The sequence below is a fragment of the Dipodomys spectabilis genome, unplaced genomic scaffold, assembly GCF_019054845.1.
Source record: "Dipodomys spectabilis isolate Male_0828 unplaced genomic scaffold, ASM1905484v1 ptg000173l, whole genome shotgun sequence".
Lineage (NCBI taxonomy): Eukaryota > Metazoa > Chordata > Mammalia > Rodentia > Heteromyidae > Dipodomys > Dipodomys spectabilis.
The window spans coordinates 41,727-64,375 of record NW_024870850.1 but is presented as its reverse complement, the minus strand read 5'-3'; the positions used below and the strand labels follow the sequence as shown (position 1 = coordinate 64,375).

At 63.3% G+C, this 22,649-nt stretch overlaps 1 protein-coding gene across 3 annotated transcripts in view; it reads right to left on the bottom strand.

Annotated features, from left to right (window-relative positions):
- Positions 1 to 2,788: 2,788 nt before the first annotated feature.
- Positions 2,789 to 22,649, bottom strand: part of Nfic (nuclear factor I C) — a 47,678-nt gene continuing 27,817 nt past the window's right edge. For 2 of the 3 annotated variants that reach the window (XM_042693718.1, XM_042693717.1), the window contains exons 3-10: positions 18,452 to 18,523; positions 15,819 to 15,893; positions 14,385 to 14,508; positions 13,779 to 13,903; positions 10,312 to 10,437; positions 8,249 to 8,433; positions 6,135 to 6,201; positions 2,789 to 3,003 (exon numbers count right to left, since the gene is read on the bottom strand). In XM_042693718.1, the coding sequence (XP_042549652.1) occupies positions 6,151 to 6,201; positions 8,249 to 8,433; positions 10,312 to 10,437; positions 13,779 to 13,903; positions 14,385 to 14,508; positions 15,819 to 15,893; positions 18,452 to 18,523 (758 nt within the window). In that variant the 3' untranslated portion in view covers positions 2,789 to 3,003; positions 6,135 to 6,150. The remainder of the gene's footprint in view (positions 3,004 to 6,134; positions 6,202 to 8,248; positions 8,434 to 10,311; positions 10,438 to 13,778; positions 13,904 to 14,384; positions 14,509 to 15,818; positions 15,894 to 18,451; positions 18,524 to 22,649) is intronic. The other variant, XM_042693719.1, reaches the window with a different exon arrangement.

Here is a 22,649-nt window from a genome sequence, read left to right as displayed (position 1 = left end):
AGAGACAGAGGAAAGACGGGGTACAGGGGGGAAGGACGGGAAGAAAGAGCCAGAAAAACCAAAATCAAGGACATGACAACCTCGGGACAGAGGCCGGCGACGGCGGCTCCCCGCGGTCCCCACCCCCAGCCGCCGGGGCGGGGGCCAAGGGCAGGTATTGCATATATCGAGTTTGTGTGGGGTTCCCGTGTCGCTCCTTCGTGTCACTAGCTGGAAGACGGAAGATGGGGAGGGGGGTGAGTGGACGGGGGTCACCCCAGGCTGGTCTCCGGCTCAAGAAGAACGGGTCCTTTGGTGACAAAGTTGGGGTACACAGGGACACGCGGGCCCCCAGCCTGCATGGATGGAGTCTGAGTCAGGCTGTGCCCAGCGACGGTGGGAGGGGAGGGGCCGGGCGGCCTGAGGTCCGCGGGTCCCGGGCGGCGGATGGCGGTGAGCACCGGGGAAGAGCCCCTCCCCCCGCTGCGGGGGGGGGGGGTGCGGAGGGGGGCGCGGGGTGGCTCTGTGGCTCGCTTTTGAGCGGGTTTTCCTTGTCTTCTGAATGTCACTTCCTTCTCGTCTGTGGTGGCGATGGTTATGGTGGTTATTGTTGTTTCTTGTTTGTTTTTTTACAAATAGAAATCCATCCCTTTTCGCTTGGTACGCTTTATTTCGTGGCATCGTCTATGTCTGTCTGTCTGTCTGGGGCTACGCGTGCGGCATGCAGCTGAGTGCTGACCAGGGACGCAAGGCACATCATGTGATAGAAAATTCTCGTGCAAATCAGGAGCCGTGGAATGGGTGGGGCTGGGCTTTTTTTTTTTTCTTTTTTGGTAGATTTTTGGGGGTTTTCTGGTTTAGTTGTGTTTTGGGGGGTTTTGTTAAGAGGCGGCGCGGGTGGCTGGGGGGGACGCCGGGGGGGGGCATCCGCCATGCATACAGGTCGCGGGTTCCTAAAGCACCATGCAAGTCAGGTAAAAGAGTTGGTTCTCGCAGGCCCGGACCCCCATGGGAGGTGGGGGGGAAGAGGGCGACTGCTGGGGGTACCCCGAGTCCGGTCTGTCCCCCCCAGCCCCGGTCACCACCCTGGCAAGAGTCCGGTTTTGCTGGGTGGCACGGCCCTCACCCCTGCCCTGTTGGACAGCGGGGGGGGCCCCCCCCCCATGCTTCAGTCCCCGAGGATCCCCCGCCCCCCCCCCCCGTGGAGGGGGAGGGGCCCTGAGGACGGACAGACGGACGGACGGACAAACGGACAGACGGGACCCCCTCCCCCCACCTCTGCGCTCCGGGCCCTGGGGATGGGAGACAGAGGGTGAGGAAGGGACTTGGGTCTTTCTGTGTGAGATCGAGGGAGTTCGCCAAGGCCCCCCCAGGCTACTTTGGAGAAGAAGAGTCCAGACCCCCGACGAAGGGGGCCGGGCCACGAGGAACGGACGATGGCTTTGGCCGAAGTGGGGGGCATGGGATGGACGGGAGGGCCAGGGAGGGGGTCCTCGTGTTTGCAACACCTAACACCCCACCCTGGCCCTCCACGGAAGAAGGGGTCCCGGGGTGGGTGTGGACGGAGCTGGCTGGGGGGCACCTGGCGTCCCCCCCAGCTTAGTGTTTTTGGAGCAGGTCAACGGAACACGCACAGCGGGTGAGGTGAGCCCCGCTCTCCGCAGCACCCCCAGCTCCGCCAGAGCCCGCCCCGCCCCGTGCGGGGCTGGCTCCCTCCACCGGGCCCCATTTTGGGGGAGATGAAAGTGCAAATGGTGGCCCTCGGGGTGGGGGGCACCTGGGAGGGGCTGGCCTCCCTCCAGCATGTAAGGCACTGGCTGAGGGGGCGGCGGGACCCCCAGGACCCGGCCCGGGGCCCGCGGTGTGAGGAGGGGGATGCAGGGAGGGGCTCCCGGGGCTGACCCTTGGGGTCCAGTCTCTCTAGCTTGGAGGGGGGCACGGCAATGGGGGGGCCGGGCTGGGGGAGGGGGGGCGCGTTCGGCCACTCTGTGTCCGGTGGACGACGGTGGGGGGTCAGGCACTTAAACCACTCTGGGCTCCCACCTCCAGGGTTCTTGGGGGGGGGGGGCGGGAGCTCCCCTGCTGGGCTTCGAGGCCAGCAGGTTCCAGATGGGGGGGTCTGGAGTGGAGAGCTCAGGGTCCCGGCTCCACCATCCCCTTCCTGGGAAAGTGCATTGCTTCCACATGTGCAACAGGCCGGGGGGGGGGGGTGGGGGGGGGGAGGACGGCCACCGTGCCAAGGGCCTGGGGTCACTTGCATAGACGTCCCTCATCCCCAACCCTGGGGCTGGCCTGGGGGGGGCACCCCTCCCCGAAGACCAAGTCCCCAGGGGCGAGAGCCAGAGCCAGTCCGGTGGGGAGGGGGGCTCGCAGGTCCCCGCTGCTGGGGTGGGTCCCCCAAGTACCCGCACGGCGTCCATCCTGTCCAGCCAGGGGGGGCTGAGGGGCTCACACCTCTTCTGCCCACCCGCCTCTGCCCCTGCGGGGGTCCTCGCTGCCCCCTCGCCCGCGCCGGCCTGCTGCCTTTCCCTTCTTTGGCAAGTGCCGTTGGCGGGGTGGGGGGTGCGGGGGGGGCGGTCGGTGGCCGCCCGGGGCTCACCTGCTCTGTGGGGCAGCGTCGGCGTCCTTGGGGCGGAGATGACGGTGCGGGCGTGGCGGGCGGCGCGTGGGGCCGGCGCGGCCCGGGCCTGGCTTCCGAGCTGTCCTCACGTTTCATCTTCGCGTCCTCCTGGGGGGGGGGGCCTCTCCTGACGCGGATCTTTCTTTCTTTCTTTCTTCTTCCTGTTTTTGTTTTTCTCCTTTTTTCGGGGGGGGGGGGGGTTGCTTTTCCTTCTCCTCCCGCTGGGTCTGTCTGTGGGTTGGTTTTTTGGCCGGGCTGGGCGTTGGTGGGGTGTTCTTGCTCGCTCTTAACTTCCCACCGCAAATGTGGGTTGGGGGGGGGCGGGCGGCGCTGCCCCCCCGGGAATTCCCGGGCGATGGAGAGGAGGTGGGGGGCACAGAACGCTGCTATCCCAGGTACCAGGACTGAATGGCCGACAGGAACGAGAGAGAGGTTGGAGGGAGAGAGAGAGAGCACAGGCATCAAGCTCCACTACGGACCCCTCCGTCACCTCCCCCCCACCTCCCCCACAGCCCCATCCTCCATCCCCGGGACCCGGGATCCCGTCCACCCGTGGGACCCGGGGCCGGAGCCCTGCGCTGCCGACAAGGCTGCTGGGTAAACGCCAAGTGGCTGGTGAGGTTTCCATCCCGGACAAGCAGTGTGGGATTGTGGGATTGCTTCTGGTCCAAGGGTATCCCACACCAGGCTGGGGGGGGGGGGGGGTGAGCCATAGAGTTGGGGGGGGGAATAGAACTTTCTGGCTGTGATTCCACAGCAGCAGGGCCGGGGCGAGTCTGGGGATGCACCCGCCGTCAGGGATGCTCGGAGCGGGCAGGGTGAGGAAGCCCGCGGCCAGCCCGCCTGGGGATGGATCGCATCACGCACTGCGCTGTCTGCACTGGCCAGCGCAGCACCCCTCCCCACTGCCCCCGGCCTCACCACCAAGCGTGTAAAGTGGGGGTGAGGGGAGGCTTCTCAAAGTGTGGCTGTGACCTTTGCCCTCAACTGCAGCACGCGACGTTGCTGGACGGCCCCAGGCCAGGTACGGCAGTGACCAGGGCCATTGTGTTTATTTAGTGGGTCCTGGGGCTTGAACTCTGGGCCTGGGCGCTGTCCCTGAACGCTTCAGCACGAGGCAAGTGCTCTACCACTTGAGCCACAGCGCCACTTTCGTTTTTCTGGTGGCTAACTGGACATCAGAGGCTCATGGACTTTCCTGCCAGGGCTGACTTTGAACCTCGATCCTCAGATCTCAGCCTCCTGAGTCGCTAGGATGACAGGCGTGAGCCACCAGCTCCCGGCTAGGACCATTTTTTCTTTTCTGTCGGTCATGGGGCTTGAACTCTGGGCCTGGGTGCTGTCCCTCAGCTCTACTACTTGAGCCACAGCGCCACTTCTGGCTTTTTGTGGCTATGTGGTGCTGAGGAATTGAACCCAGGGCCTCATGCATGCGAGGCAAGCGCTCTACCACTGAGCCACCTTCCCAGCCCCCCATTTTCCTTTTTTAACCGGCATTTCCCCATTTAGTGACCCCCCCACCACCACAGGGCCCCGCAGGCGAGCGCTCCACCTGCTGTACTGAAATGTCCTCTCCCATCTGACACGGGGACAGGGAGGCCACAGCCCTGACCGCCCTGTCCAGTCCCTGGGGAGCCCCCGCCCCCGTCGCTGCCCCCCCAACCTGGTTGCAAAGCCGTGGCGCCCCTCCCCCAGGCAGGCCCGTCAGAGGAACTGGCGCTTCCGCCGCTCCCCCCACCCCCAGCCAAGTTCAAGTTCATCGCGGCCATTACCTCATGTCTGGTTTCCGTTGGCAACCAGACAGGCTCTGGGCGTGACCCTCCCGAGGTGGACACCCAGCCCCGGCCGCCGGCCACGGTGGCCTTTCCTCCCTCCTCCCTCCCGGGAGGGGGGGAACCCCCACATGGCCGAGGGGGGGCGGGGAGTCTCAGGATGTCCGCGCTGTGACCCCTGCCCTTTGCTGGCTCCGGGGAGCCCTGGGGAGCGGATGGGATGGAGGAGATCCCCCCCACACCACCAGCAGGGCCAGCCTCGTGGCGGGGAGGGTCGGGGAGGGGCAGGGAGGGGGGAAGGGTGGGGACACGACGGGGGAGGGGGGAGGGGAGGGGAGGGGGAGGGGAGGCGGCATCCAGGAACAACAGTAGGAAGTGCTGACCGAGCAGGATGTGGGGCCGTGCTGCCCGCCCTCCCCGCAGGGGGGGGGGCACCGCATGCTTCCTCCCAACCTGCAGTCTCCCTGCAATCTGCCTCATCCCTTCCGGGCTCTAGAAGGTTCTGGCTGTGCTCCTCCCTCACACCGAGGCCTCCCGCGCCCCCCCCCCCCCGCCCCGCCTCTTCTGGCCCCTGCCCCCGGCCCTGAGGAGGGGGATGGGGTGCCCACCTCCTCGGTTTCCTTTCCCTCAGGTGGGCCAGGGGCTGGCACAGCTGGGGGGCTCTATGCTCCCCGGAATGGGTGGGGGAGGGGAACACTGGGCCTGCTTTTCAGTTGGCCACGGGGAAGGTACCACGGAGGGAGGCTGGGTGGGGGCACCCCTTCTTGCCACTGGGGCCACGGTGACCCTGACTGTGTGTGTGGGGGGGTGTGGCCTTGGCAGGCTGTGGGAGGGAGGGGAAGAGGCTGGGGGGGGCAGGGCGTGGGGGGGGCCCTGTCCCGGCCACAGCCTAGACTTGGCCCCAGGCCAGGAGAAGAGGATGGCGGGTCCCCACACACTGGGCCTTCCCCCCCCAGCAGCAACCTGAGCATAGAGCACCCCCCCCACAGAGGACAGGACCACCTGTGACCCCTTCCTTGACCTTAGCCTGTGACCTCCGTAGAGCCTACAGTGGCCCAGGGGACCCCACTGCTAGTTGGCCCTGGGCTGGTCTCTCTGTCTCTGAGTCTTTCAAGGCCAAGGGGACCCTCTGGAGCTGGGGGGGGGGGTGCTCCAGGCCCCGGGGCTCCCTAGGCTGGCCTCCTTGCCTTGTCTCCCCTCTTCCCTTGCCAGCCCCAGGAGGGCTGAGGCTCCGAGGCCCCATAAGATGGGACTTCTGACGGGAAGGTGGGTGTGGGCCTGGGGTCTGGGTCTCCGCCCCCACTGCTGTGCAGCCTCAGGCAGCTGGCTGTCCCTCTCTGAGCCTTCCTTGCTATCCGGCCTTTCTCTGGGGGTGCAGGGTGGGGGGGAATTGCCTGCCCCTGGCCAGCACGGCCCCCTCATCCCTCTAGGTCCCTGGACCAGACGCAGGGGAGGGGACGGGGCCAGTGTGCGGTGTGACCCCGGGCCTCTCTGGGCCTTGCTGGCCCACGTGGCCACCCATCTGAACACAGGGACGTCACAGCTCTGCCACCAACGATCTCCCGAGAGGCAGGAGCCGGCACTAAGGAGCTGACAGGTGGGGTTGGGGTCACCTCGCACCCCTGGGGGCCATACAGGGGCCCTTGAGCCTGAGGGGGGGTGCAGTCAAGGGAAGAACCCAGCTGGGGTCTGGAGGCCCCGGGGTCCCCCAGACGGACGCCCTGCCCTGCCCCAGCCCCCCACGGCCAGCCCCTCGGCCCTACCTGTGATCCCTCGGCTCTAGTCCCAGAGAGGAACGGTTTGCAGGGGACGCGCCGGGCGCAGAGTAGGCTGCGGGGAGAGAGACCGAGAGCCCGTTAGCGTCGGTACGGGCCCCTCACCCCCAGCTCCCCGCCCTGCAGCCTGCCGGCTCCCCGAGCTCCTGCCATGGTGGGGGGGGGTCCTACTGCCTGGGGGGGGGGCGGACAACACAAAGACCCTGAGCACCGAACCTGCAGCGATGCCCGCCCTGCACCGCCAGGAGATGAGACATTGGCGCCGGATCATTTATCGGGCTCTGGGTGAATGGCCCCCGGACGAGGTAGAAGCGGGGTGGGGTGGGGTGGGGGGACAGCCACGGGCCTACTGCGTGCCAGGCCGGCATGGGGCGCGAGCCTAGTGGGTTTTATTTTGGATGGTGCTGGGACGGACCCCAGGGCCTCGTGCACCCCGAGAGCAGCCACCCGCCCCCACAGTGCTCCCCGTTTGCCTGCCAACACGATTCCTGACCCCAGGTACACAAATAAAAAGAGTTCGCAACACCCGTCCCGCACCCATGTCCCCCAGCTCCTCCCCGCCACGCCGCCCGGGGGGTGCATGCAGACCCATTCTGCAGCTCGGAGGACTGAGGCTCAGAGAGGGTCGGGCCCTGGCCTGAGGTCACGCAGGCCGGAGGGCGGGAGGACAGTTGGGGCCACATCTTGGGGAGGCTGCCGTGGCCCCGCGCAGCGTCCCAGGGCAGCCAATGCGCTGCCATCCAAAGCCCAGAAAAATCGAGAAGGTGGGCCAGGTGGGCATTATTCCCTCCAACGGCATGGTCCAGTCCAGGCCACCGCAAACAAGCACCTGCTTGTCACCGGTTCATTTCCCACTCCCCCAGAAAAGACGGACCTAACCTCCCGCCATCGTTTTTTTTTGTTTTTTCTTTTCCGTTGGTCATGCGGTTGGCACTTGGGCCCGGGCGCCGTCCCTCAGCTCTTCAGCTCAAGGCGAGCGCTCTACCCCTTGAGCCACAGCGCCACTTCCGGTTTTCTGGGGATTTACTGGGGATCAGAGTCTCACAGATTTTCCTGCCCGGGCTGGCTTCGAACCATGATCCTCAGAGCTCAGCCTCCTAGGTGGCTAGGATGCCAGGCGTGAGCCATGGGTCCCTGGCTTCCTCACTGGATTGTTATTTTCTACAAGAAGTGAGGCTGCTCCCTGGGGTCAGGGCCACCTGTGTGGGGGACCCCGTCTCCCGCAGGTGCTTGTGGCGTGGGGGAGGCAGGCCTGGAACTGTCACCCAGGCCGGGGGCCCGTAGGCCGCGTGGGCACCCAGGGAAGCAGCCTGGGAGTGGGGGCATGGCTGCTCTGTGGGTTTGCTGGGGGGGGGCTGCTTCCACGTCCCTGGGGAGCAGAGAGACACGTGGTATGGGGGGTGGTGTCCCCTCCACCTTGGACACTGGCTGTGTCCACGTGGAACTGGGGTACAGGCAGCAGGATTGGGGCCTGGAAGGGTAAGGGACAGAGTGGCGGGGCCGAGAGCTGCTGGAGGTGGCGAAACCCGAACCCCGGCCCCTGCATGGATCACGACCCTCAGCTCCTACTTGTACCCCCAGTTTGGGACTCGTGGTGGGGCCTGAACTCTGGGCCTGGGCGCCGTCCCACAGCTCTTCAGCTCAAGGCGAGCGCTCTACCGCTTGAGCCACAGCGCCACTTCCGGTTTTCTGGTGGTTTATTGGAGATCAGAGTCTCACGGACTTTCCTGCCCGGGGTGGCTTCGAACCGCGATCCTCAGATCTCAGCCTCCGAGTAGCTAGGATGACGGGCACAAGCCACCGGCGCCCGGCTTGGGACCCGCTTTCTACGCTGTGTCCGCACGCCCCGCATGCCTGCTGGGACTCTGTCCTGGAGCACGCACGGCCCCCGTGACCCGGCCTGCGTGTTTCTGCGTGCCGTGGGCCCGGCCCAAGAGGCGCCCAGGATTTCGGCACTGCCAGGGATCCTGTTGTCCCCAGCTGTCCTATACACCCAGGCCCACGGACTCAACACAGAACAGGGGCTGCAGACCCCCACAGACGGAAATCCCACCGCTGCGGAGGCCCCCAGGGGCCACGTGGGGGGGGGGATGCCCACTCACCGGTCCAGGCTGCTGGCTGGCCGGGTCACAGGCCAGCGACACGAGATCTTTGAGCGGGTCCTGGGGGTTGAGGTGGGGTGGGTACCGGATGGCCGTGTGGGGGAAGTAGGTGGACGCCGTCTGCGGCAGGATGGACGCGGTGGGGAAGTGCAGAGCCGAGGACGGGTGCGGGCTCCGGGCGATCCCTGCAGAGCCAGCATGGAGGGCGGTGAGCGTCTCCACGCCCGCCCCCCAGCACCAACAGACCCGCTGAGCCCCGCCCCCTGCCCCGCCCCCCAACACTCACGCCCGGCAGGGTGCCAGTCCTGCGACTTGAACTCAGGGCCTGGGGGCTGTCCCTTAGCTCTATCTCTCAAGGCTGGCGCTCTACCCCTTGAGCCACGGCTCTACTTCTGGCTTTTGTTTGGTTCGCTACATGTAAATCTCACACAGACTTTCCTGCCTGGGCCGGCTTCGAATTAAGATTCTCAGATCTCAGCCTCCTGAGTAGCTGGGATGATGGGTGTAAGTTCCTGATGCCCAACTACTTTGTTTACTTTTTTCAGGAAGGATCTAGAATTTTTGCTTTGGGGTCTGCCTCAGACTTCAACGTTCCTCCTACAGCTCCCACAGAGCCGGGATGATAGGTATGCCCCAGCATGCCAGTTCTTTTTTTTGTCAGTCATGGGGCTTGAACTCTGGGCCTGGGAGCTGTCCCTCAGCCCTTCAGATCAAGGCGAGCGCTCTACCACTTGAGCCACAGCGCCACTTCCACTTTTTTGGTGGTTTATTGGAGGTAAGAGTCTCACAGACTTTCCTGCTGGGGCTGGCTTTGAACTACAATCCTCAGATCTCAGGTTCCTGAGTAGCTAGGATGACAGGTGGGAGCCACCGGTGCCCGGCTAACATGCTAGGTTTTATTGTTTGCCATGGAGGGAAAAAAAGTCTCGTAGACTTTCTCCAGGGCTGGCCTTGAACTGTGATCCTCCCAATCCTGGCCTCCTGAGTAGCTGAGATTATAGGCATGTGCCACCGTGTCCAGCAGTAAATGTCTTTTAAACATGGAAACACAGTCAGCTCTCTGTGTCTTTAGAGTCTACATTGCGGATGGAAAGTATTTATTGTATTCTCTTGTCACTGGGCCCTCAACGGCGCAGCAGTGAAGGTACTCCATGTCGACACAGTAGTGCGTTCTCCATGATGGGGACAGAGCACCACGTCAAGTTAAACCAGAGAACTGCGCACCCATGGTAGGGGGGCGGGCGGGGGGGGGGGGAGGGGGCTGGAACCGGTCCCTCGGGTGGACAGACCACCGGACAACTCCCATGTTGCAAAATTCACCCTGCTAAGAAAGCTCACAATCCTGCAGGTTTTAGTTGTTTCCACGAAGCTGTGCAACCGTCACCTCTACCAAGTTCCAGAACATCCCACGCCTCTCAGAGACAAGCCCTGCGCCTGTTCTTGATTTCTCAAGAGGAGCCCTCCCCGCAGCTGGGATCCCCCAGCCCCCGCCTCCCCGCAGCGCCGCCCGCCCGTTCCTGGGATCCCCCAGCCCCCGCCTCCCCGCAGCGCCGCCCGCCCCTTCCTGGGATCCCCCAGCCCCCGCTTCCAGTCTCTGGGTCTGCCCGTTCTGGCGTCACACCGGGCGCCTCTTGTGTCTGCCCCCCTCAGTCGGGGTGTGGGTCACAGCCTCATCCTGTTCCTGGCTGCATACTATCCTGGCCTGGTACTGACGGTCCCTGAGCTCTGTGATTTGTGCTGCTCTGCCCCTCCCCGGCTCCTGAGCACAGGGTCTGTAGGTCTGGTTGTCACAAGCGTCTGTCTTGGTTACCTACGTCTGCCACCCTAGTGCAGAAACAGCCATCGTGATGGACAGACATGAGGCCGGGGCCGTGTGTCAATAAAACTTTATTGACAAGAACCGGCCGCCCAGGGCCACCACTGGCCAACCTATGGGTGAAACCACTGGGCTACTGTGCTGTGTATCGCGGCCGTGTCTGCCCTCCGGTCATCCTACCATGCACTCTCGGGTGGGCTGGTCAGGTGTGCGGAAGGACGTCCCTGGCCGGGGTGGTGGCACTCACCGCTGTGCACGGCGATCACGGGCCGGTGGTGCTGGGTGAAGCTGGACAGGCGCGGGGAGTCCTGGGGGGACGGGCTGTGGAAGGGCGACTTGTCCATTTCTGTCTTCTTTACGGGGGATGAGATGCCTGTAGGGGGCAGAGCGGGGGGGGGGGTCACCCCAGGATCCCGGGCTCCCCCCCATCCCACCCCTTCCCATCCCAGCACAGGACCCAGCGTGGGGAGGGGGCTCCCTGCAGTGAGGAGCCCGGGTGCCCCGAAGGAGAGGGCCCGGAGCTCCCCGCCAGCCCAGCCAGAGCTGGGGCACGGCGGTCGCCGGCGGCTCCTGGAACTCTCCTCTCCAGCTTCTAACTCTAATCCAGAGCACACTGCATGTGGGGGGGGGCACAGCCATTTTGGGGACATCATCGGGCCTGTACCGCGAGGACAAGATGGCCCTCCACCTCCTCCCTGTCTCATGAGCACGTGGGGACCAGAGCGCCCCCAGCTTGATCCCGGGGTTGGGGGGGGCTGGGAGACAGTGAGCGTGGCCACGTGTGACCCCCACCCCAGGCAAGGGAGGCCCCTGCCCCCCCTCTCCCCCGTGGCACTGTCTGGATGCGGCCGCCCCCGGAAGGGCAGCAATTTTAGAAATGAGCGTGAAGCCGGCACCGGTGGCTCACGCCTGTAACGCCGGCGGAGGGCGGAGGGCCTTGCCGCGGGCCTGGGGACACGAGGCAACGCAGCCTGCCTACCCCCTACCCTAGCGGGCCCCCCAACAGCTGTGTGAGAACCCCCATAACAGCTCAGCCCCCCCATGCCTCCTCTAGCTCCTCCTGAGGCACAGCAGGCACCGCGCAGGGGGGCCCCGCCTGCCCTGCTGCAGAACTTGGGGCGCTCAGGGAAAGCCTTCGTGCTCTGGGCAGGTGCGTGGGGAAGAGGACCCCACATCTGAGTGAACACGAACACCCCTTCACACTGCATTTGCCCAGGGACGCTGGACGGCTGACAAGGAACCGTCTCCTCCAAGCGAAGAGCTTCTCACCACAGGCCCTTGAGCTGGGCGGAGCTGACAGGGATCGGAAGCTGTGACCATGAAGGAGAAGGAACACGGCAGAGGCAAGCTCTCCGTGTGTGTGCGTGTGCGTGTGTGTGTGTGTGTGTGTGTGTGTGTGTGTGCGTGTGCGTGTGTGTGTGTGGCTGCTCCAACAATGGCACATGGAGCCTGAAATACCATCTGGGGGCATCAGAGACCACGCTCTGCTCTCTTGGCACTTCCCATGCGTCAGATGGTTGCTTTACGAAATCCTGGTGTTGTCACCCCAAACTTGGCAATAAATAGAGGCTCAGGGACATAGAATCTGCCCAGGGTTACACAAGCACACGCAGCTACCCGGCGGCCAAGCTGAGATTTGAACCCAGATCTGTCCAATGATGAGTTAGTGCTCGCTCGTGCTCTCTCTCTCTTTCTCTCTCTCTCTCTCTCTCGGTTGGTCGCAGGACCTGAACTCTGGGTGCTGTCCCTGAGCTCTTCAGCTCAAGGCCAATGCTCTACCATTTGAGCCACAGCACCACTTCCGGTTTTCTGGTGGTTCATTGGAGATCAGAGTCTCACAGATATTCCTGCCCAGGCTAGCTTTGAACCGGGATCCTCAGATCTCAGCCTCCTGGGTAGCTAGGATGACAGGCATGAGCCACTGGTACCCGGCTCCTATTTCTTTGGGGTCTGGTCGTGGGGCCTGAACTCTGAGGGCGCTGTCCCTCAGCTCTTCAGGTCAAGGCTAGCGCTCTACCACTTGAGCCACAGCGCCACTTCCGGCTTTTTTATTTTTTCTGCTTATGTGGTGCTGAGGAATGGAACCCAGGGCCTCATGCATGCAAGGCAAGCGCTCTACCACTGAGCCACCTTCCCAGCCCCGGCTCCTATTTCTTATTGGTACTAGAATTAAATCAGGGCCTCATGCATGCTAAGCAAGTATCTTCCCATTTGAGTCACATGCTCCTCCTCATTTTTTGTTTGTTTTTGGTATTTGGTATTTTGGGGAACTCAGTACTTGGGTTTAAACTCAGCGCTTCTTACTTGCTTGACTTATTTGCTTGACTGGAGCGCTACCCTTGAGCCAAGCCTCCATCTCAGCTTTTACTGGTTAATTGGAGATAAAGAGTCTCATGGGTTGGATGTTCTTGCCTGGGCTGGCTTTGAAACATGATCCTCACATCTCAGCCTCCCCCAAGTAGCTGGGATTAAGTATGAGCTAACAGTGCCGGGCTGTATTTTGCTTTGAGAAAGGACTTCACTACCTTTGCTGAGACTTATATGGAACTTACGATTCTCTTCCCTCTACTTCCTAAGCAGCTAGGATTAGAGGCCACTATGTCTGCCTTGCACCTGCTGGTTTTTGTTGTCCTCCCAGTACCAGAGTTGGACTCAGGACTTGTACTTGCCTAGGCAGGCGCACTACCACTCAAGCCCTGCCTCCTCCACTGGTTCCCTGCCCCAGACCTTTCCATATTCGTTTTCTTTGAGCGAGGAGCTCCCACGGATGCCCAGGCCTGCCTGGAGTGGGATCTTATTTACGCTCCCCACACAGCTGGGATTACAGGCATGCCCGACCATGCCGGGCTTGGCTGGTCTTGAACCATCTCTGTGAACAAGCCCAGCTTGAATCTGCTCTCTTTTCCTTCTCAAAAATCCTACAGGTACAGACAGAGCTTTCTAAAAAGCACCGGGAGGAAAGGAGGAAAACAAACAGATCCCCAGCAGATGGGCCCGTTAGGGCCACGAAAGGTCAATTCCCCAGCTCTCCACAAGAACCCTGTGAAGGCGTACTGTAGGTGATGTCTGAGCACCCCCGTGTAAGAGATGGGTGCAGGGGCCGGAACACCAGCTGCCAAAGCGGGACTGTGTGTGCCCTGCCCCCAGTGAGAGGGCTGGGGAATCTTCGGGAAGTGGGGTGCACAGAGCTAGGTTTCAGGAAGCCAGGGGCCCTCCGTAGCCCATGCAAGAAGGGAAAAAAAAATCCTAGGGGGAGATGCGAAGTAAACCAAGAAGGAGGAACATCGGCACCCCAGAGAAGAGGAACCCACAAAAAGACACCCAAGTCCCTCCAGTGGGCAAGAGGACAAGTAGGGTCTCTACAGACGGGAGAGTCCATAGAAGAGACCAGGAAGAAGCGCCCTGATCCTCTGAGTCAGCTCTGTGAGCTCAGGAAGCCCAAAGACGCGGGGCTTTCATTCCCTCCATCCCTGGCTGCCCCCCCCACCGCTCCGCAGAGAACGGAACCAAAGTGCTGCGGGAACGACTGAGTACGGACTGTACTTGTAAGAGCACGCAGTCAGCGTGACTACAATTCCCAAGAGGCAACGCGGCTGCAATCCCACTTCCCACCCTCCGGCATACACGCGGGGCCTGTTGGGATATGTAGTCCCGGCCGCAATTCCTCCCCCCCCCCCACCGGAAGGTCGGCTCTGTCTCCACTTCCAGGCTTACCTCCTTCCATGTCCTCCGTCCAGTTGCGGCTACTACTCGTGGGAGAGCTGGGCGAGGTGTAGTAGTCGCCGCCGGGGCTCGTGTCCACGTCCTCCTCCATAGAGCCCGATTTGTGCCGCTTGCTTCTAAAAGGGAGCAGAGGGAAAAGGAAGGCCGGTTACCATGGAGACGCGGTGGGCGGGGAAATGGCCTGACTTTCCGGGGCGGGGCGAAGTTGTATCGCGAGATTCCACGGGACCCGCGTCAATTCTGACTGTAATCACTCCTACCTTTAGGGATGGGGGGGGGAGAGGTGGGGGGGGGGTGCGGGGCTGCACCCAGGTCCCGCCGCGGCCAGCAGAGGGGAGCCTGTAAGTCACCCTGCCTCAGTTTTACAGATGGGGGAAATCGAGGTACTTGTGGTAGGTCACTGTCAAGGAACTGCGTCTTCACAGGGCCCAAGGGCACTCAAGGATGGGTTTTGCAGGATGAGTAGGAGTTTTCTATACTAGATGGACTGTATTCCAGGAACAAGAATGAACCGGTTTTAACTACAGGGTGATATGCGGACGGGTAGGGTGGTGACAGACCTAAGGACAGGGTCCCGACAGGGTGCCAGGCACGTACCCACTGGAGGACGTGCTAGGTAGCGTCCTTCTCATCCCCGTGCTGGCTGGATTCAGGTCGTAGGCCAGGTGCCCCTGCAGCTCTCCCAGAGAGAAGTTGGGTCCTGTGCCAGTCACCACAGGTGCTGCGTGGAACGGTGGGGAAGAGAGTGAGGGCGCCGGCCCAGAGGGGCTGTTACCCCCTGGAAGACTGGGGTCAGCATCCTAGGGGTTACGTGGTGGGGGGTGGGGTGGGTAGAGGGACTTCTCAAATCAAAAATCAGAGACAGTTTTGTTGTTTGGAGGTACTGGGGTTCAACCTTGGGGCCTCACACTTGTTAGGCAAGTGAGGCCTGCCACCCCCCACCCCCGCCCAATCTTTTCTCCTTTCCTAATTTGACAAGTTAAGCTCTTACATCTACGCCTGGGCCATCTGCACTTCCCGCCTAGCTGAGGTAGCAGGCATGTGCTGCAGTATCCAGTGTTCGGTTGGAAGAGGGGGTCTCATAAGCTTTTTGCCTGGCGTGGCTGGCTTTGAATCTTTCTTTTTGTTGTCAGTTGTGGGGCCTGAACTCTGGGCCTGGGCGCTGTCCCTCAGCTCTTCAGCTCAAGGCTAGCGCTCTACCACTTGAGCCATAGCGCCACTTCCGGCTTTTTTCTTTTTGCTTATATGGTGCTGAGGAATTGAACCCAGGGCCTCAGGCATGCAAGGCAAGCGCTCTACTACTGAGCCACCTTCCTAGCCCCTGGCTTCGAACCTTGATCCTCCTGTTCCCAGATTCCTAAGTAGCTGGGATAATGGGTTAGAGCTCCTGTTCGGCTGTGTCTGTGTGTGTGTGTGTGTGTTGTGTGTGTTGTGTGTGTGTGTGCGCGCGCTGGGCTTGAACTCAGAGCCTAGGCACTGAGTTTTTGTGCTCAAGGCTGGGTGCTCTACCACTTGAGCCACAGATCCATTTCTGACTTTTTTTTGGCAGTTAACTGGAGATAAGAGTCTCAGGGACTTTCCTGCCTGGGCTGGCTTTGAACTGGGATCCTCAGATCTCAGCCTCTTGAGTTGCTGGGATTACAGGTGTGAGCCACCAGCACCCGGCTACCATTGCTTGGTTCTTATTTTGACTTAAATCTGGGGTCTGTGTTGTCAAAAGACCAAGGCCTCTGGGAGAGGCCAAGGCTGCACCATCAGGCAGAGGCATAGCCACAGCCCAGGTCAGGCTGTTTTGATGTGGACAGGAAGTTACTGTTAAGGCAGGGCAGTGCTCAGGACTGGCCGGTGAGGCAGCCTGAGGCCAAGGGCCGGGAGGGTGGGTCTTGGAGGACCCAGCACTGGTGGTTCCTGTTTCCTGGGGAGGTGACCGGTCGTCCCGCCCCTGGGAGTGCCTTCCGGGTCACCGGGTCACCCTGTGTGGGGAGGATGTGAGGGACAGGGGTGGGGGCCAGGCCCCGCGGCGTCACTCACTGCGGGACACTTGGATGAGCTCCGTGACGCTGAACACGCCGGAGGTGACAAAGCTCTCCTGGAATTCCGTCGTGTCTGAAACAGGAGCAGAGTCGGGTCAGCAGCGGCCCGGGCTGCGTGGGGTCTGCTTCCCCTTCCTGGAGCACGGGGGCTGCGTGGGGTCTGCTTCCCCTTCCTGGAGCACGGGGGCTGCGTGGGGTCTGCTTCCCCTTCCTGGAGCACGGGGGCTGCGTGGGGTCTGCTTCCCCTTCCTGGAGCACGGGGGCTGCGTGGGGTCTGCTTCCCCTTCCTGGAGCACGGGGGCTGCGTGGGGTCTGCTTCCCCTTCCTGGAGCACGGGGGCTGCGTGGGGGGGGCCGGGGTCGCCATGCCCAGTCCCCCCTCCAGTCTGACAAGCGTGTCCCCGCTCCACGTGGCCATTCGTCCAGCCTGGTGCCCCCACCCACCCCTGCTGAGTTGGAATCTCCATGCCGAGGCCCCCGCTGTGTGACCTTGGTCAGGTGACTGCCCCTCTCTGAGCCTCTCAGGGCTAAGAAAGGTGGGCCCATTTGACAGATGTGGACGTGAAGGCCTCCCCCAGCTGGGGACAGGCCTGTGGTGCCCGGGGAACAGCGTGCCCCCCCCCCCCCCCCGGTTCCGGGCTGGCCGCGGGGGACTCACCACCCAGCGAGTGGCAGCCATCAGGCCACCTCAAGGGGGACCCGCACACCGCCGCGCGGCCCGGTGGCCAAAACCAGAGAGCCACCCCGGGCCACGGAGGGATGCAACGTGGTCACCGCTCTTGGAATATGACTCAGCCAGGAACAAGCCGCGGCGTGTCCACGGTGCGTGACCGTGACCGGTGGCGGCGGCTCGTGGGATTGTCCTGGTGGAGACTGGGATGGCGGCGGCGTGGCATGGCGGGGGGGGGGGGGGCCTGCGCCACTGCCAGGACTTCAGGCGGTGCCCTTTCCCACTGAGTGTCAAGTGAGCCCTGTCCCCCGCGGGTGAGGCGGGGGGGGGGGGCATGGGGCCCCCCGTTAAATGACACTTTACAGAGTGGTCGAGGTGGCCAGTCAGAAGAGGAAGATGTCAGCTGAAACTGTGCCAAGTGCTCCCCCAAAAAGAAAAATAAATCTAGGGTCCGGCAGCCCTGCGTCCTCAGTCAGGCGACTTGGAACAAAGATGGTTTTAAGCCAGGTGCCGGGCAGTGCCGAGCAGCCTGTGCAAAGGCCCTGGGGTCCGCACGCAGGGGGGTGGAGGACCGGGGGCTGGGGAGGGAGAGGGCTCGGGGAGCTGGGGAGGGAGAGGGCTCGGGGAGCTGGGGAGGGAGAGGGCTCGGAGCCCACGCGGGGAGGTGGCCGGCTCTGTCCTGCGGGCGCGGTGGGGACAGTCCCTCTCCCGGCCCCCAGGGGGCAGCATTGGCCGCCGGGTGCCCGGCTTGTCCAGGAGCCCAGAGCCCGTGGCCCGGAGACACCCGCTCCTGCCCGGCCGCGGGAGCCTCAGGGCCGGGACATGTGGGGAGGGCGGGCGGTGGACCCCCAAGTGTCCAGGGGAAGTGGCCGCGGCCGCTTCCTGCTGACCCAGCTGGCCGGAGCTGTCAGCCTGTGTCTCCTGCCCTTCCCCCCAGCTGGGATTTCCTGTTTGTGCAGCCCTGGCCCGGCACTGGGGGGGGACGCCAGACGCCCAAGGTCCCCCCGCAGCCCCGGCCGCCTCCCCCCAGCATCGGCCTCCCGGGGAGGCCTCGCGGGGTCACTGAGGCTGGACTCAGGGTGATAAGGCTGGAGCCGGGGAGGCGTGGCCCCCTGGGCCGCCTTCTGGAACCTTCTGTGTCCCTGTGCATGCCTGTGCGGCCCCCTCCGATGGATGGGGGCCTCCGGTCCTTCCTTCCTTCTTTCTCTCCCGTCCTCCCTCCCCTTCCCTCCCTCCTCTCGGTCCTCTCCTCTTCTTCCTCTCCCTGCCCTGTTCTTCCTCTTCTTCCTCTACTCCATCCATCCCTTTTGTTTTCTTTCTACAAATGTTCACTGTGGACACGGGGCTGCAGGAGGCTCCCAAAGGCAGACAGAAGCTTCGGCCCCTTGGGACTGCATTCTTGGGCGGGGGAGATAAACAGACACCCGGAATCACTACGTAAACACCTATGCGATCACAGACTTCCTTGGGGAGGAAATAAGGCACAGGGCAGTGGCCGGAGAGGCCGAGCGCTGGGGCTGCGGGGGGACCTCTGTGGGAAGGGGCATGCGAGGTGAGACCTAGGGAGGTCTGGAGGGGGAAGGCAGCGGTCCAGACAGAAGGGCCGGCCTGTGCAAAGGCCCTGGGGTCAGGACAGCCTGACGTGTGGGAGGTGCAGCAGGAAGGCCCACGGGGTGCAGGGGGGGCTCGCAGGGCAGAGAGGGAGGTGGGAGTGTGGAGGGCTGCAGGCAGAGGAGCCTGGGCGTCCCCTGGCTGCTGCCAGCAAGGACATACTTGTGGCCAGCTCCGGGTGCTGGAACCTCTGGCCTCAGTTTACCCACCTATAACATGGAACGGCAGCCCTTACACCCTGCCCGCCCCCCACCACGAGGAAGGAACACATCTGGGCGCCACGCCAAGCCCGCAGGCGGTCTGGAGCCCCGAGAAGGGGTACGTGAGGCCCCCCCACCCCCCCAGACTCACCCAGTGTGATGGGCTTGCTGTCCTCCTGGTCTGAGCTCAGCCCTGTCCGCGGGCTGCTGCCCTGCTCCGCATCTGCAGAGACAAAGAGGAGACAGTGGGTGACAGCGCGGGGCCTCCGCCCTGCGGGGGGGAGGGCGCCCACCCCAGGGCCCCCATCCTGGGCCCGCTCAGGACAGCCTGAGCCTGCCCCCCCCCAGGTCTCAGCCAGGATCCGGCCTCGATGGCTGCCCCGGAGGCTCAGGTGCCCTCTGCGCGGGACGCACCCACCAGCTGCCAGGCTGGCTTCCTTGGAGCCTGGGGTTCGAATCCCGGCTGCCTCACTTTCATGCTGTGTGTCCCCGGGCAAGTCCCTTGCACTCTCTGAGCCTCATGGGTGAAAACAGTGTTTGAATCCTGCTTCCGGCCCCCACTCCCCCCATCATCATGGCACACATGGGGAAACTGAGGCAAGAGAGAAGAGTTCCTGAGCCTTTCCAGTCCCCTTGGTAGATGACCCCCCCCCCCCCCCCCCGCTTCCCTCCGTCCCTTCCCCCCTCCCGGCTCGGGGGCTTCCTCCGCCCACGCTACCCCCCCACACCCCCATTTTATCTAAAAATAATCCGGCTTCTTGGCAGGCAGCAGAGGCGCGCGGCAGGCAGACGCTGAGCTCAGCGCTATTGGCTTCTGCAGCCAGGACAGAGGGCGCATGCGCCACCGCGGCGGTGGTGGCCGCCCAGGGAGTGGGGGGGAGGGGAGCCAGGCGCGGGGCGGGGCGGGGCGGGCCACAGTGGGTGGAGCCAGGCGCGGAGCCTGGTACAGGGGGCGGGGCCGGTACAGGGGGCGGGGCCAGGTACAGTGGGTGGAGCCAGGCGGGGGCCTGGTAAAGGGGGCGGGGCCGGGCACAGGGGGCGGGGCGGGGGCGGGGCCGGACACAGTGGGTGGAGCCAGGCACGGAGCCTGGTACAGGGGGCGGGGCCGGGCACAGGGGGCGGGGCGGGGCCGGGCACAGGGGGCGGGGCCAGGTACAGTGGGTGGAGCCAGGCGCGGGGCCTGGTAAAGGGGGCGGGGCCGGGCACAGGGGGCGGGCGGGGGCGGAGCCGGGCACAGTGGGTGGAGCCAGGCGTGGGGCCTGGTAAAGGGGGCGGGGCGGGGCGGAGCCGGGCAAGGGGGCGGAGCCGGGCCCAGACAATGCCCTGGGGCCAAAGGCCGAAGTGTGGGGGGGTGGGGGAATAGAGGGGGTGAACCCCTTCAGCGTTCCACTACCCTTTGAGCCACGGGACCTTCCTGCCCGGGCTGGCTTCGAACCCGCGGTCCTCAGTTCCCAGCCGGGCGTGAGCCCCGGTGCCCGGCCTGTCACTTGTTTGGGTTCCCTGTGGTTCAGTGGCGCGGCTTCCCCGGCTGGCTGGGCAGGGGTGGCGGGACGGCCCTGCCGGCTCGGCCTCGGGCTGGGCACGGGTGGCTGGCTTGGGAAAGGCCCAGCCCCGAGCAGCGGGCCTCGGGGCCTCGGCACGGGCTCCTCTGACCCAGCAGCGTCCACACCCGGCGGGCACAGAGCCCAGCAGGCACCGGCTCGTCCAGCCCCCGGGACGCGGGAGGGCCGGGCTCCTCGCGTGTCTGTTTTATTTTTTTCTGTTTTTTGCAGTTGTGGGATTTGAACTCAGGGCACCCAACGGGGAGCCACGCCCACAACGCCCCAAAGCCACGCCCACAGCATTAACACCGCCACACCCTCTGCGCAAGCCACGCCCACAACCGCCCCGCCCACAGCCTCAACACCGCCACGCCCTCTGCGCAAGCCGCGCCCGCGACACAAAGCCACGCCCCTCTGTGCAAGCCACGCCCACGATGCACAAAGCCACGCCCCAGGTAGCCCTCACCCTGGCCCTCCGGCTCCTCCGCTGTTACTTTCTAACCTTGTCTTTTTACCATTGTTACATTTTAAACTTTTGTTGTTGTTTCCGGGGCCTGAAGTCCAGGCCTGGGTGCTGTCTCTGAGACAGGGGGCGTGGCCCCAGCCTGGAGGGCGCGGAGGGCCCTGAGTTCACACCCCAGTGCTTCCCCGGGCTGGGGCGGGGCTCACGCCTGTGATCCTGGCTACTCGGGAGGCTGCCATCTGAGTGTGGGGTTCAAAGCCAGCCCCGGCAGGAAAAATAACATCCATTCCGTGCTTATCTTCAATAACCACCCAAGAAGCTGGCCGTGGCGCTGTGGCTCAAGCAGTCAGAGCGCCAGCCTGGAGCAGAAGCAGCTCAGGACAGCGCCCAGGCCCTGAGTTCAAGCCCAGGACTGGCACAGGAAAAGAAAAAAGAGCTTTACACCCTGTCAATCATAAGCACAGGCTGCGAGCCTCAAACACACTGTTTCTGCGTTCAACTTGTACAGCTCAAATTGTACTCTCTGTTTCATTTATGTATGCGTTTGAGATTCTATAGCTGGAGTTAGCCTGAAACGTTCAAGCTCCTGCCTCGGCCTCCCAAAGGCCAGGATTACAGGCAGGAGCTACCATGCTTTTCTCCAAATACTATCTGATGGGGGACATTCTGCCACACTGGGGTGTGTGTGGGGGGGAGTGTTAAATAAACACCATCCCCTCCTGCCTACACCCCCTCCCGCCCTCCCTCAGGGTCAAAGCCCAAGTCCTCCCCACAGCTCAAGGGGCCTGTATGACCTGCCCTCCCCCCTCCCCTCCCTTGCCTCTCCCCTCCCCCTCTCTGCCCCTCATTCCTTCTGCTGCGTTCCTTCTACTCTGGGCCTTTTTGCTGTTCCTCCAACCCACCAGGCTCCATCCTGCCCCAGGACCTTTCCTTCTGCCTGGAACTGTCTCACTTCATGCCCAGAGAGAGAGAGAGAGAGACAGAGAGAGACTCCCAGGAGCTTATAAGCACCTTGAAGCACAGATAACCACATACACGCTAGTATAAGTGAGAACCCCCTCCCCCCAGGTGCTGGGCCCTCCGCTGGTGAGGGACCCACCATCCTCCTCGTCCACACAGTGTCCACATGCATCCGGGAACATCCCCCCCCCTGCTCAAACAAACACATGACCTCAGGCCACAATAGCGATGGAAGGCCGGCAGGCAGACAGCTCTGTACAAAGTGTTCTTTCCTGTCTGTGGCGTGGAGCCCAAATTTGGTCCCAGCTCGGGACAAGGGCGTCACCACGGTGACTGCTGGCCACACCCTTTGTCCCCAGCAAGGTCCCTGGGTGGCTCAGTCACCACCCAACAGGTGCTTGCTTGCTTTCCGGCAACACACACACACACACACACACACACACACACACACACACACACACACACACCAAACCCCAAACTCAGAATCTCCCATGCTGCAGGGCTGCAGGTGCTGCACCGCTGAGCCATGCCCCCAGCCCCTTCGGGGTTTTCATTACTTGTTCGATGGGGTCTCGGGGTTTGTCTGTGTTGTCTGTCTGTCCCGCCTGGGCTGCGTCTTCCTCCGAAGCTATTTTTACCTTTCCCGGCTTCTCCATCCCCAACCTGGCTTGTTGGTTGAGGTAAAGGGCCACACACTTTTCGTCCAGGCTGCCTCAAACCTCGCCACCATCTCTTATGCCCTGAGTTTCAGGGATTACAGGCGTGAGCCACTGCGCCCAGCATCCCTGACCGCTCCCTCCTCAGTGCAGTGGGAGAGATGGTAGGCAGCCTGGAGTAACTTCCACAGCCCTGGGGTGTGCTGAGGGGTAGGAACAGGACAGGGGGAGGGAGAAGGGTCCAGGCTGGCGGGGCAGGAGGTCTCGGAGGTGGCGAGTTAGTGAGGAACAGTGGAAAAAAAAAGGGCAGAGCCAGGGGCACGTGCAAATGTCCTGGGGCTGGAACAAATGTGGGATGTATGAGGAACAGAGACCACACAGCTGCCCCGCAGTGCGAGGAGGAAGAGGAGGAGGAGGAGGAGGAGGAGGAGGAGAGGAGGAGGAGGAGGAGGAGGAGGAGGAGGTCAGGACTCTTGGGTATGTGGGGTCCCCCCCCTGCATGAAGGCGGAGTTTTATTTTGCAGTTCTTTGGGGAGCAATGTGACCTGGCTTAAGTTCACAGCATGGACCTCACGCTTAAAAAAAGAAAGACTAAAACGGCCAAGTGCCAGTGGTTTGACGCCTGCAATCCCAACCAACCACTCAGGGGTCACGGTTCGAAGCCAGCCTGGGCAGAAAAATAAAATGTCTCCTAGTTCTCCAGCAAAAAGCAGGAAATGGAGGCATGGC